Raw genomic sequence first — 13,916 nt, forward strand, 5'->3', positions numbered from 1 at the left:
AACGCATCGGGCGCTGCTAGAGGACCCACTTCCACTTGCTGCGCTGTGTCTCACAAGGGTTTAGAAACACGTAGTGATGACGTGTGTGTCCCAGGAGGCAGTTCCATACATCTCAATCAGTGCCTGTAAATGGCTTCCGTGCTTCCAGAAAAGCACAGCCTTGGAGTTCTGTCACCTGGATTCCAGTAGTTTAACTGTATGAGTACGTGTTTGAAGGGGCAAGCCGCCTTTTTTATTAATCTCCATCCCTTCAGTTGTTGGTTCATTGTGACATTGAGTCTTGTTTGATGCTTTTTAAACTTACCATTCTTACAGTTCTAGTGTTTGAGTACTAAAACTGCGTTTTACTGTGCTGCCGTTGCTGCTTACACTCTCTCTCTTGATCCTCCATAAAGCTTTTATTTTGGCAATCCTTTGTGGCCTTCCTGCATTTTACAGCTCTGGCCTCTCTTTGTTACCTTTGTTCATGTGTGAATTCATATCCTTTCCAAACATTTAGCCTCTTTTGTTTTATTTTATTTTTAATGACCCTGACAACTTTGGTTCCAGTTCATCTGAAACAAACACACCCAAAGCCCCCTCCAAAATCCATGTAACTTTGATTTTATTTCTTTTTTTTCAAATGCAGATTGTATTTTCATAGAGTTGTATTCCAGTTTACTCAGCTTGGTTTGTTAAACTGCAGCATTGGTTTTGCTGAGTATAACTTGGATTGGCTCTTGGTCTGGTGACCAAAAATTGTACCTAGCCTCATTCAATTTGTAAAACTTAATTCCACATCTTTAATGTACCCTGATAAATGTATGTATGTACAATATTTAATGTTGTTCACATATATACATATATTCACATATATACATAGCTATATAGATAAATGGCTGGAAACTCTGACCCACAGTTGCATTTCTGTTAAATGTTTGTCTAGAGTATGGATTTGGTTTCATTTATATTAAAGAATATTAGCAGAGCAATTGGTCACATTTAATCTTATATTTTTATAGACTTTTTTCTGCTTTTACAATTTTTACTGACAATCAGTAAATGCTTTCAGCATATTTTCTAATCACTTAAATCTGTAATAAATATGTTCTTAAAGCTTTCTGACAGGCTGTGTTTTTACCCAAAGGAAGCTTGATCAGTCACAAGACTGGAATCAAAGAGCATTTTTTCCTAAGTAATGCAAATCAAATCCAAATTCTTAAATTTAAAGTCTATACAAATGTAGCACTTGGTAGCTACTTTATTAATCCTCCCCAAATTTTGAATCTGACACCAGACGACTTGTTAGTGATGTCTAAAATGAGACCGAATGCTAATCTGTGCTTTGCCTTGGCTTTCTGCTCTGTGTTGTCTTGGTGTTTGCGTCTTACCTCTTACGTCTGTGCTGTTTGTTCCCTCCCCTGTTCTCTAATCCTGCCCTCCCCTTCCCTCTGTTCCTTCTCATTGTCCACACTGACCCATCAATCAACCAACAACGCCCCCCCTTTCGTCGTGGTGATCTGCCCTGCTCTGGTTGGTGGCTCCGTGCTTGGGTGGCTGTATGTTGTGCTGGACCAGTTCACCCAAATATGGCCTTCTTGCTGACAGGTATCACTTCTGTGAGAAGTGTTTCACTGAAATTCAGGGGGAGAATGTCACCCTGGGTGATGACCCTTCCCAGCCTCAAACGTAAGTTGCTTCCTTTCTTCTGCATGCCATATTTTTAAATAGGAGGGATGATATCTAGTCCTGATACGGTGTTAAAACACTGTGGCCAGTGGTGGTGTTCATGGGGAAAAGTCTACTTTGTTACTAATAGGAAGTTTTTGCCCAACAGTGTTGCTTGTGTCCAGTTGTGCTACTCAAGGGTTGCCCTTAGACTGATTGCAGGAGTAGCAGATACTAGATAATGTGGTTGGAGCCGGGGGAGTGGAAGGTGTGGAAATAAATCCCACTAATCCATTACCTTTTCAAATTAAAGACTTCAGCTAATCCTGATGTCTCACCTTTTAAAATACAGCTTTTTTTTTTCTTCATGAAACCAAAGGCTTGTCTTTAACCTAACCAAAGCTCTTATGATTTGAGGAAAACAAGCTGTTTTGAAAAGTAGCTGCTTTACTGACGATGGCTTCCCCTGTTCTTTATGATCTTAAATTTATGTGTTTACTTGGGTATCTTATTTTGCTTTTAATTTACACAGAAAGTGAAGTGGGAAAATTACTTTCTGGAGCTTACAGTGAACTGAATTGCTTTCTCTGAACAGAAAATAAATTATATACTTCAGACTTAAGGTCTGCTCATTTTCTGCAGTTCAGAAAAGCATGATATTGTCTTGGCCTCTGATACAAAGGTACTACTGAATTTTCATATTAACTCTTTGTCTCCAGAACCATCTCTAAGGATCAGTTTGAAAAGAAGAAAAATGATACACTAGATCCAGAGCCGTAAGTACCAGGCCATAGTTTTTCTTAAGTTAATCTCACCACTTGTCCTTTAGCCAGCACTTCAGAAATCAAAATAATCAAAATTAAAAATCAAAATAATCAAAATAAAAAAGCCTTAATTTTCCCCCCGTCTCTACCCAAACATGCTGCCAAATCTGTCTCTGGAATTCATGGAACATCATACAAATGTGATGTCTAGTATTGATATTCAAGGGGAAAACATGAACCTGTTTTAATGGCAGTTTCTAGTTCTGTTTATCTGGGTAATTCCTAAGGTGTGTTCTGCAAGGCACTGCACAACTAGCTGAAAATGGCCCTCTGTCATATAGAGCCTTTCACACCAAACCCTGAGGACGTGGGGGAGTTCAGCATTTTCTTCTTCTGTTTAGTTAGACTTCTAAAACACATTTCTCTCTTTACTTGAGTGAAGAGAAGCTTAACCCACTGAAAGAGCCATCTTCCTCCCTTGTGCTTGTTGCCCTCAGGAAGTCTGGTAAAAGCCAAGGTGAACAGTCCTTCAGCAGCACTGTGCTACTTTTCCTACTGTCCTTAACTGCCTGAAACAGTGTCTTATCTTGATACTACTTTGTTCCCTGGCAGTTTGATATGGAGTACATTTTGACTCTTTCTCATTCTTGCAAATACTAAATAGAATTCTTTGCATAGACCTTTAAAGGGAGACTGCAGAGATAGACCCTGATGCACTTGTCTTTATCACTGGTGTTGCAGTCCTGACTTGGAAAAGCTCTAACTTCTTCCCATCCAAAAAAGGGAAAAAAAACCCCAAACAAACAAAACAAAACAAAAACAAAACAAAAACAAACCCCACCAAAAAAACCAAACCAAACAAAACAACAACAGAACTACAGCAGACCCATGCAGGCACAGACAAGCTAATACATGTTCTCTTGGCACAGTGATTCACTGTGATGACTAGTTTTTACATCTACAGTAAGTTGAATGACCGTTTAGTCAGCATGTAGTTGTTTTTATAAACTGACACATAAGTGGGACCTGCTGAAGTTGATTCAGTTCTTAACAAAAGGTTGAGAAGTCCTTCTTTCTTGGTGAATTCTGGAAAATCACTTGCCTAACATCAGAAGTGATTGCTGTTTTTCTTCTCAGGTTTGTTGACTGCAAAGAATGTGGTCGGAAGATGCACCAGATTTGTGTATTGCATTATGATATTATTTGGCCTTCAGGGTAAGATGTTTGTTAGTGTTTTTTACCCTTTGTATAATAATCAGTGTCATTTATATAATCAAGACTTTCTGCCTTTGCTCTTTCATGTGCAGTCACTGCCTTCTAAGAGCTGAGTACAAAAGGACAGTGTTTCTAAATAAGTTTTTTGATTGTTGGGGTCTCATTTCAGTATACTCAAATAAAAATTGCATGAAACCAACTTGTTCATAGATGCAGGTTTGTGTGGTTTCTTTCTAAACTACTAAATAATGGAAGGTGGTGGGAGGTAAGTTTCTATAGTGCAGAACACAAATGCAGGTGTAACTCCTTGGCAGAATTAAACCAGCTCATAAAGGTTTGAAATCCCTTGAAAAGGGAGAGATGGGTTAAGCTGGCCAGTAGTTGGTTGTATACTAAGATTTTTGGTAAAAAAAAAAAAAAAAAAAAATTCTTTTTTTTCTCAATAGGTTTGTCTGTGATAATTGTTTGAAGAAAACTGGTAGAACACGCAAAGAAAACAAATTCAGTGCTAAAAGTGAGTTTGATATTTCTGTTTTTATCTTAAGCTTTCAGCTTCTCCCTGCCACCCCTAACAGTTTTTTGATTGAGACCTTCTGTTGGCACCAGGAACAGTACAGGAATGTTTGCAGATGGGGGGTAGTGTAGCCCAAGGCTTTTGTAGCTGTCAGAATTTTAATCAGCATTTTAAAGACCTGCTCTTTATGTGTTTGTGGTAAGTTTTAATGCTGCTTGAGGTATTTGGTGTCTGTGTTCTTATTTTTCTAAGATTCAAAGAAGTTAGGGGAAAACAGAACAGGGGAAACATAAGGCTGTATACACTTTACTGTCTTTAGACATGTTTCCGTGTAGTGTTGAAAATGTAGTAAATTTCTGTAACCTTTGTGCCCTTCGAATAACATGTAATAAGAAGTTATGCTGCATTTCAGGTATACTGTGGTGATGTCAAGTACTAATGTACTTGAAGAGCTTTTACTTGTAGAGTGGAACTGTCCACTCAAGAAGTAACCAATTGTACTTTATGTCTACGTTTTCTTGGAAGTAACCATTGTCGTAATATTGTTTAAACATGCACTAAAGAGTGTACCAAAAGATGCCAGGTCAGGTTGCCTCAGTCTCCATAGTAATCCTTACACAGGCATTCTTTACATGCATTTTAAGATCAGGGAACATAATTTGGTAACTTTTACTCATACAGACTTATGTGGCGGGGAAGCAGTAGGAACTAGCATTGAAAATGCAGTGTCAGTGCACGGAGAATGAAAATAACGTGAGTGTAGAAACCAAGAGGGTGATTCAGACACTTGAACAACTAGAGCTTACAGGAACACTCAATTCCTCCCTTGTTCTTCTTTGGTCCTCTAAAATTCTGGGCATTACCTTGTCGTACCATGACTTTGCAAGCCTGAATCTTCCAAATTGTAATAAAAACATGGTTTTGCATTAATAATGGAACTTCTTGATAACTTCATGTGTGGTTGATTGCATAATAAGAGATTCAAAGGGGGATAATTTGGAGATGATAATGCTGCATGAGGCATATTAGGTTACAGTAATCAAAACGCTCTCTGGAGTAACCTGACGCATGCAAGATAGTATTGTTAAAAAGACTAAAATTAGCCTCATTAAAGATCATTTAAGATAGTAAGAGAACATTAATAAAATGATGAAATAAAAATGTAGGTTTAGGCAACTGTTTTAAATAGATGTCTCTTCTATTATATGCTGACTGTACAGCATATATTAATGTAAATTGTCTTAAATAAGTATGCAGTTCCTTGTATGTCTGCAGTTGTTCTGTGGCCTTGCTTAAAGTTTGAGTAAGCAGCCATTTAGTTCCAGGTGACCATTTTACTCCTTGGGAATCTGCACAGGGAAATAATGGTGCTTTTTTCCTTTCCACTGATCTCTGTTTCCTTCCCCTTGTTTTCTTTTTCCCTTGAGTCCTGCTGTCAGTTGTAATCCACTGGTGGGCTTGGCTCTTGAGATCAGTTTTCTTGAACAGTGCTCTAGTGGAAACATAAGAACAGGGAAGGAAAGCCTGCTCTTGTTGTCAAAACCTTGGTCTCACTACTGACCTGAAAACAAACATGAGCAATGAAGGTTTGAAGCATTAATGTGCTCCCCTCTCCCTCCCTCCCCATAACAAACTTTACTTAATGAATTGCCATCAATATTTTTACTCTCTCTGAAGCATGCTGGCACAACTGCTGATAATCAAGATAGCACATCCCTCAGCTGCAAGCTATTGCTCAGCTATTAATGGTAACATTGATATGCCTAATGTATATTAAGTCGAATTGGTTATCTTAGCCACATTGCAAAGTAGGTTGCATAAACCTGACTGATATCATGCCAAATACAACATATAAACCAGCATATAGATAGCTTATGCTGTGAAAATTCTTAACTTTTGAAGTGTGTTTCTTACTAAGAAAATCTACAAATATTCCTTAACCAGTGGCTAATGCAGAGACATTCAAAGACAAAAGATACCTTGACAAGTAAATCACCCAAAATAGTTCCCGAACAAAAAGGCACAGTCAGCCAGAAGTTTGACTTTCTTCATATCTGTCCAGTCAGTCATGCTGTAAGAAATGTCTGGCTATCGCTACTGCGGCAAAACTTTGATACTTAATGAGCCTGACCGCCTTCTATGCTGTTACTGGTTTGGATGCCTTTTTTCAAGTTTGCACTGCAGTTTTCATTGAGACCTGTGCTTTTATTGTAAATACGTATGTTAGAGGTGTCCAAGAACCAAAATCTAGTTGCTTTCTAAAAGAATTTGCACATTCTAATGTATCCAAATACGTGACTGTAGTTCCTTTCATTACAGTGCTTTCTCCTTTTTATCTTATCTGGTCTTTTTGTTTGTTTTTCAAGTCTCAATGAATTGCAGCATAAGGAAGGTAGCAGATATCATCTGGCTGCTTAGCATTGAAAAGATGGTAAAATGAACACACAGCAAGACAGTAGAGTTAACTAAAATGGCTTTCTAAAAATGTACCAACCCATTAGCTGAAATTGAGCGGTTTCTTTTTTATTCTGGTTTGTTTTCTGAGAAACCAACAAAATAAAATAATTTCTTCAGAAAGTATTTCAGATTTATTTTTTTTTTAAATCTTTGTATTTCCTTTAAAATCGACCCCTTTAGTATATATAGAAAGCCCCATGTATTGTATCAGGCAGGGAAAGGCCAGTGTATTGGAATTGGTAAAAGGCATAGTGTAATTTTTACTTTAACACGCCTTTAAGTTTAATTGTTGGCTCTCAGTAAATGATACTTAGAATCATAGAGTGTGTTGTGTTGGTCATAGCCACAGAACCCCATTGGACAAGGGGATAGACTAAAAGATGTAAAACAAGATTACCACATTTCGCCATTTCTATAAACTGATTATAAAATTAAATTTTAAGTATATAAATCCCTCAGAAAGTGAGGTCTTCCTTTGAGTATATGTGGCTTTTTTTATGCAGTATTGGAGCCTAAAATAATTGTTAGCATAGGTATACAGCATTCTGTATGCAAGCTCTTAAGTCAGGAAGAGCCAACAGCCTTGTGTCAATAGCCAAATAACACCTGAAAAATGAAGCAGTGGAGAGCTGAAAATTAGAAGTATTTTAGTAAAATAAACATCTGTACATTGCACTGTCACTTTGAAAAAGGTAGCAGATTGACTGTAAAAACGAAGTAGAAATAGTAGCTGGTAAAATAAGTACAGCAGGATAAGAGAAATAGTCCTAAGTCTTCAAGTCGAAACAGTGTACTGCTTCTATTTTCTTAATTTAAATTAAAATCTTCAATTTAATTTCTGTAATTTGTGGATTTATTTGAAATCAGTCACATCCTGTAATGCCACAAAACCAGCTATCCCTATGAAAACTAATTGTAAATGTAAAAAACGAGAGGGGGGGATCTGGACAATGTGTGGACTTGAACTTTTAAAGACCTCTATCGCTGTGCAAGAACTATGTAAGCTTTATGTGCAGATTACTGTAACTGTTCATTCTAAAAGCTCTTTTGAAAAGAAAAGAAAAAGCAGTGAAATCTCCATTGAAGTCAAAAGGCTTTTCATTTCTGTTGATTTGCTTTCCTCTGCCTAAAAAGGTGTGGCATTGAGCCAAATCTATAAAGTGATGTAATCTCTGTCAAACAGCCAGATAGTGGTTTTGTTAGGAGAAAATATTTGCAGTGTTCATAAAATAAGCCTGCAAATTTAGAAATGCGATGTAAAGCTGCCTTTGTTAGTTCACTCACAAAATAGTTTTCCCACTATAGTGGTTTTCGCTTCCATGATAGGGTGTGAACACTTACGGCTTGGTTAAAAACATGGACGGGTTTGCTTTTTTAATTTTGACTGCATAAATAAAAGCATCAGATTTTCATACGGAGGTAAAACAAAGGGAAAAAAGTGTACTTCTGTACAGAGAAGCAACCTGAAAGACCCTACAAGCATGGTAACACCCTGAGTTAACAGAAATTTCTCCAGCATTAACGTTTCCATTGTCATGTTCTCCCCTTCATTTCTAGGGCTACAGACGACACGTTTAGGAAACCATTTGGAAGACAGAGTAAACAAATTCTTGCGGCGACAGAATCATCCTGAAGCTGGAGAGGTTTTTGTCAGAGTAGTAGCAAGTTCAGATAAGACAGTAGAAGTGAAACCAGGAATGAAATCGAGGTTAGTTCTATTAATAACAATAAATGTGATCTTGATATTTTTTTATTACTATATTGATGTCTTTCTGCATAAAAATCTCGAAATGGTGCTAATTTGTGCCTTGATCCTTCTGCATGTTTTTTAATTTTAGGCATTTATAAGATAATGAAAGGTAAAAAAAAGCACTATGCAGTAAATGAGCTGAGAAGAGATGACACTTTTATTTCGACTGTTGGGGGGCAGCAGGGACATCCTGGTTTTGGTTATGACATGACTTTGTATTACTAAATCTTGAGAGAGAGTCTGACCGTGTTTGTTTAGCATTACAGAACCCATAGTTTAGTTTGGAGCAGTAGCTGAGATTCTTATCCTTACTGTTCCTTCTTTTTATTGTGTTTTTATACATACCTTAGCTTTTTGAAGTTACTTTTAATTTGCCTCATCATAAAGGAAAAGCATAAAATGTTTATTCTAGAAAGTATTTTGGCTTTAATTCACGAAGACAGTGCTTACATTACATTACTTCAACGTAATGCATCAGGTTTTCTTCTCTGCTCCGTATTACAAGGCTTGTGGTTTCTGAAGATGCTCTTGCACTCAAAGCTTGCCTGTTTGTTTGCATGGTAACTGTATGGAAACTGTCTTGTCATGAGTTTTATACAGCTCTGATCTGACCATGTTTAACTTCTGCATAAATATTTGTAATAAGTTAAAAATACGGTTGAAAAGAATTTCCTCTTTCTGGTTGGACACTGGTTTAACAATTGGCTTTTTCTTGGTGGTTTGTGGTGTTTTAACTCCTGTTCCCCTTCCTACCACCCTTCTTCAGATTTGTGGATTCTGGTGAGATGTCGGAATCTTTCCCTTATCGTACCAAAGCTCTGTTTGCATTTGAGGAAATAGATGGAGTCGACGTGTGCTTCTTTGGCATGCACGTACAGGAGTACGGCTCAGATTGTCCCCCTCCAAATACAAGGTACTTTTTCATTTCTGTACTGGTGGTTCTTGCACAGAGAACATCTTGCCACATTTACTGGGTAAATACAGAAGATGTGTTTCAGTTCTGTGGCACAAATAAGTCCTCCGGTATGACTGCAGATGACTTGGGAGGGGAAAACAAGTATCACAGCAAAAATGTTACAATTTTTTGTATTCTGTATTTAATTTTGCCTCTCTGTGTAGTCTTGCTGTCTGAAAAAATGCTACCCATCTTTTGCTTTTGAGGACTCTTCATACCATGTTAAGATGCCTAAATATGCGTTAAAATAATATCATTAATTTGTTCAGTCTGGCTGGATACATACCTAAAATAAAAGTCAGTTCTCAGCAGACAAAACAGATGTTTATCCATACATGATTTTCTGTCATTCTTCTCTTGTTCCTACAGGCGTGTGTACATATCATATCTAGATAGTATTCATTTCTTCCGCCCCCGTTGTCTCCGAACTGCAGTTTATCATGAAATCCTCATTGGATATTTGGAGTATGTGAAGAAACTTGGGTAAGTGACGTCTTTGTAAAGAAAGAAACCCTTTTTATTAGTATTGTTTTTTTAATTCAGGAGACTAAGTAGCTTTTGACTTGGGATAGTCTCTCTTCTGCCCTCTGTGAGATGTGTGGAACAAATGCCTCTTTGGAGAGGCAAATTTCTCTCCGCAGAAATTTGGATTTTATCACTAACGTGGTGTTAGGATTCTTTAACTGGCAGTATATTGGTTTTTTTATCAGAGGTTCACTTGATGGTTAATCTTCATTATTATATCCCAAGCCTTTTTTCATCTCTTGTATAATAGAGGTTATTGCCTCAGCATTTGTTACAAAGAAAAAGGAGGAGGTGCAGATTTGCATCTCAGTTTGTCTGAATTAATTTTAAGATGTTAGAATGATTAAGACTTCTTACTTGTGTGTGAAATGCAGGTATGTGACAGGACATATCTGGGCCTGTCCCCCAAGTGAAGGAGATGATTATATATTTCATTGCCATCCACCTGATCAGAAAATACCCAAACCCAAACGTTTGCAAGAATGGTATAAGAAGATGTTGGACAAGGCTTTTGCTGAGAGAATCATTCATGACTACAAGGTTTGCTACTGTACTTTCTGAATTAATTTTTATGGGCTTTTATTTGAAGCTAGCTAATAGTGGTTCACAATGACTGAAGCTGTGGTAGTATTGTACAAGGGGTTTTATTCTCAGCTGGTCTTCATTTTCCTAGATTTTCTGGAGGTCCTGCCTTTCAGACTGAGTTCTTCAGGTTTGGTTTCTGCATTAAGAGAATTGTGCAAGAACCTTCCTTTGTAAATTGTTTTCCACTGCAATCTTCTAGGCAAGGAACTATTTGGCTTGTTAAGGTTTACACAAGTTGTTTGCTTCTGGTGATTGTCAAGGATCAGGTGGAATACGGGACCCACTAAGTGTAAAATCAAAAAACTGATTATAAAACAGCTTCTTCACATAAGGAAGGATTATTTTCACAACTGGAGAATATTGCACATGTAACCAAGGAAATATGTTAAAGATGGCAAAAGTAGCATTTGCCACTCTTTAAATGATAAAATTCACAAGAATTTCTTACTGGTAGTGACATTGCAGGAAAAAATTGATGTTTTGATTGCCAGTGACAGTTTCTAAATGTGTGGAGTAGAACAATGTATAAGTAAGCCTTGTCATCTGATCTGGCAGTAGCAAAGAACTAGAAAATCTGTTTGTCTCTGGTAAGGTGGTCTTGAAGTTAATCCAGAGAAGAAACTTGGCTTGTGTTGTATGTTCTTGTTAAACTCAATGCACCTTAAAAAACTACCTCCAGACCAACTGTATAAAGTACCTGTTCCTTTTCAGAATCTCTGTTCCTCTTGGTGGTCACCAGTCTTTTTGCCCAGATGGCCCACAGAGATTCAGCCAGCCGTTAGTGAAGGACACAGGCTGCACATGGTCCCCCTGCCACAAGCAGACTTCAGGATTCCTCTGTGTAATAGATGTACAGTGCATTAAGCAATTCTTCTGGACTAACCAGGCTCATTGTACCTATGATGCACAGCCCAGCCACATGCATTGCATGCTTATGTGCTTATGAATGTGTAAGGGAAAGGGCTGGATGTGACATATTTTCTGTCACTAGAACAGTTCCTGCTCTTGTTCAGTGTAGGATAAGCCAGGCACTGTAGGCTTCATTTTTAATTGACATAGTTACCAGGGAGGGGTGCTTCAGTTTTCCAGGGGTATTGTAGTCTCCCCCATGATGTCAGGAACATGAACCCATTGCATGATGGGGGTCCAGGAGAGCCTCAGCAGCTGTCTTTCTGAGATGAAACAGGGAGAGGGCTTTTATCAATACTGCCAGGCCAGGTTTTGAACAGCACCCAGAAAAGGAGGCCTGCCAGGGGTGGGCAGTGGGCTTTGAGACATAGCTGTTCAGTGGAGCACTGGATCAGGTCTCTGGTTTCCCTCTCTCTCCTGAGCAGTTTTTATTTATTCTTGGCATTGTGTGATACGCTTAACAGGACATTTTCAAGCAAGCAACTGAGGACAGGCTGACAAGTGCCAAGGAGCTGCCTTATTTTGAAGGTGATTTCTGGCCCAATGTGCTGGAAGAAAGCATTAAGGAGTTGGAGCAGGAAGAGGAAGAAAGGAAAAAGGAAGAAAGTACTGCGGCTAGTGAAACAACAGAGGTGAGTTAACTTTATACACTATGTTTGCTTCTGGCTCATGAAGCTGACAATTAACTCTTTAATAGAGAATTCACATCCAGTAAAAAAAGAGGGTCATTCACATCGGTTGTTAAATCAGGATTCCCTTTAACTGAATTTCTGATTTTCCTCTTAGGTAATAGTATACTGATGACTTGTTATTTTTGTACTTTTAACAGAATCAGAAGTTATTTCAGTTCAGCATCTCTGTTCTCAGAGAAATCTTTTAAGCTACTTTTGCTTGCATCGTCACTGTACATTTGCTGTAAGCAAATGTACAGTGACTCCTACTTGGTTGAGCTTCTGGTTCACACCTTTGCATGTCACCTTCAGTATGTGCATTTTGAAAGATGCTTTATTTTTCAGGGCTGAATTAAATTTTGCTCTTACTTAAGCAAAGGCAATTTGTAGTCATTTGAGACAACAGGAAGTTGAAATTTCAAAGTATTTATTGCAAGCTTTGCGTTGATGTGAAACATTGATACTGGTGCTAGTTGTCCTTTGCCAGCATTCTCAATTTGTGCGTAACAAAAAACTCAACAACTTAGTTTTTCAGGGTCCTGGCCAGAATTTCATTACTCATTTTTATTCCTGTCTTGATTGTATCTTTAAGCAAATGGTCTTGGCACTTTTATACTTCTTTACTTGTGATTTGCAGCAAGATGTAAGTCTTCCAGCTTGAGGTAGAACCAAAAGCTTTAACTGGGGGAAAACTGCATTCAGCTTAGAAGCCATGGCAATTTGTGTACAGTATGTATTACATGGGATTGATGTGGAGTGGTAGACCTTAATCCATCAGTTTCACTGGGTCAGAAAGTTCCTTCCATTAAACCTTAGTGGCATCTTCAAAGCTAATAGAGTTTTTGGTATGTTCCTTATAGAACCATCAGGTTAATAGTTTTCACCTTGTTGCTTCTAAATGTAACTGTTAATACTGAAATATTTTCACAAACACAGCAGTATAAAAGTAACTGAAAGAGAAAGCTTGGAATTTAAGTTACAGTGCTCTTTTGCTAACAGTATCACTTTCAATAAATCATAGCATGGCCTTCCAGTGAAAACACCAGTGTAAACCTCTACGTCTAAAAGGGGGCAAAAAGGTGTTTTGAAAAGCCCAGCACAGCTAACTGTGAAACTGGTACAGGTTGTCTGCCCAGAGTGAGAAGATGTAGCCTTGACTGTTAACACCCTTATGTTCCCGCTTAATGTTGTTGATGTTGGAATAGCTTTGTACAATTGATCAAATATAAACTTGCTAAAGGTGCAGTAGAAAAAAAACTTACACTGTTACCTAAGTTTCAATCTGTTCTCCCTTTCAAATCTATTTGGTGCTGTAAAATGCTTAGGCAAAGCAGGATATGCCCTAATTCCAGCTGGGTGGCAGAGAAGATGAAGTGGGAATGTACAATAACTCATTTCTAAATACCTTCAAATCACTTACTGCTCTGTCTGGTTTCCCATAAAGTCATATAACTCTACTTTCCAAACAGGTTTGGTCAAAAACAAGTTCATAAAATTAGTTACAGAAAAAACATGATTGGACAAGCAGTTCCTATCTAAAGCTAATTAATGGAATGGAAGGATGGCAACAGTGTATATATATAATTGCCTCAGTTGGAATATTTTCATGTTCTCTGAATAAATGTGCTTGTGGATAAAGCCTGTGTTTGCATGTACATAATGTTCATGAATCCTTCTTGCATGTGTGTATATATATATATCAGAGTATTTCAGTAGCCTGTTTTAATATTCTAGCAGTTAGAGAGGAGGTTGTATTGAGTGGTGAGCTCCCTGCTGAGACCTTGGGTTTTTATTTTCCAAGGACATGAAGTCTAAAAGTTATTTCTGTTTCCACAGGTCATCTAAATAGCATCATCTGCTATTTTTTACTCTTTACTTACATCTAGTATTCAGTATATGGTCACTGTGGTCTGTGTTGTTGTAA

The 13,916-nt window shown here is 37.8% G+C and overlaps 1 protein-coding gene across 9 annotated transcripts in view; it reads left to right on the forward strand.

The window, feature by feature from the left end:
- Window positions 1-13,916, forward strand: part of CREBBP (CREB binding protein) — a 96,912-nt gene that overhangs the window by 75,591 nt on the left and 7,405 nt on the right. For 7 of the 9 annotated variants that reach the window (XM_061379427.1, XM_061379434.1, XM_061379428.1 and 4 more), the window contains 9 exons: window positions 1,558-1,668; window positions 2,367-2,423; window positions 3,549-3,626; window positions 4,073-4,140; window positions 8,155-8,305; window positions 9,114-9,260; window positions 9,672-9,785; window positions 10,202-10,367; window positions 11,786-11,953. In XM_061379427.1, the coding sequence (XP_061235411.1) occupies window positions 1,558-1,668; window positions 2,367-2,423; window positions 3,549-3,626; window positions 4,073-4,140; window positions 8,155-8,305; window positions 9,114-9,260; window positions 9,672-9,785; window positions 10,202-10,367; window positions 11,786-11,953 (1,060 nt within the window). The remainder of the gene's footprint in view (window positions 1-1,557; window positions 1,669-2,366; window positions 2,424-3,548; window positions 3,627-4,072; window positions 4,141-8,154; window positions 8,306-9,113; window positions 9,261-9,671; window positions 9,786-10,201; window positions 10,368-11,785; window positions 11,954-13,916) is intronic. The other 2 variants (XM_061379429.1, XM_061379431.1) reach the window with 1 other exon arrangement.

This window comes from Neopsephotus bourkii, unplaced genomic scaffold (genome assembly GCF_033783945.1).
Source record: "Neopsephotus bourkii isolate Nb327-2 ecotype Australia unplaced genomic scaffold, CSIRO-AGI_Nbou_v1 NB_1770, whole genome shotgun sequence".
Lineage (NCBI taxonomy): Eukaryota > Metazoa > Chordata > Aves > Psittaciformes > Psittacidae > Neopsephotus > Neopsephotus bourkii.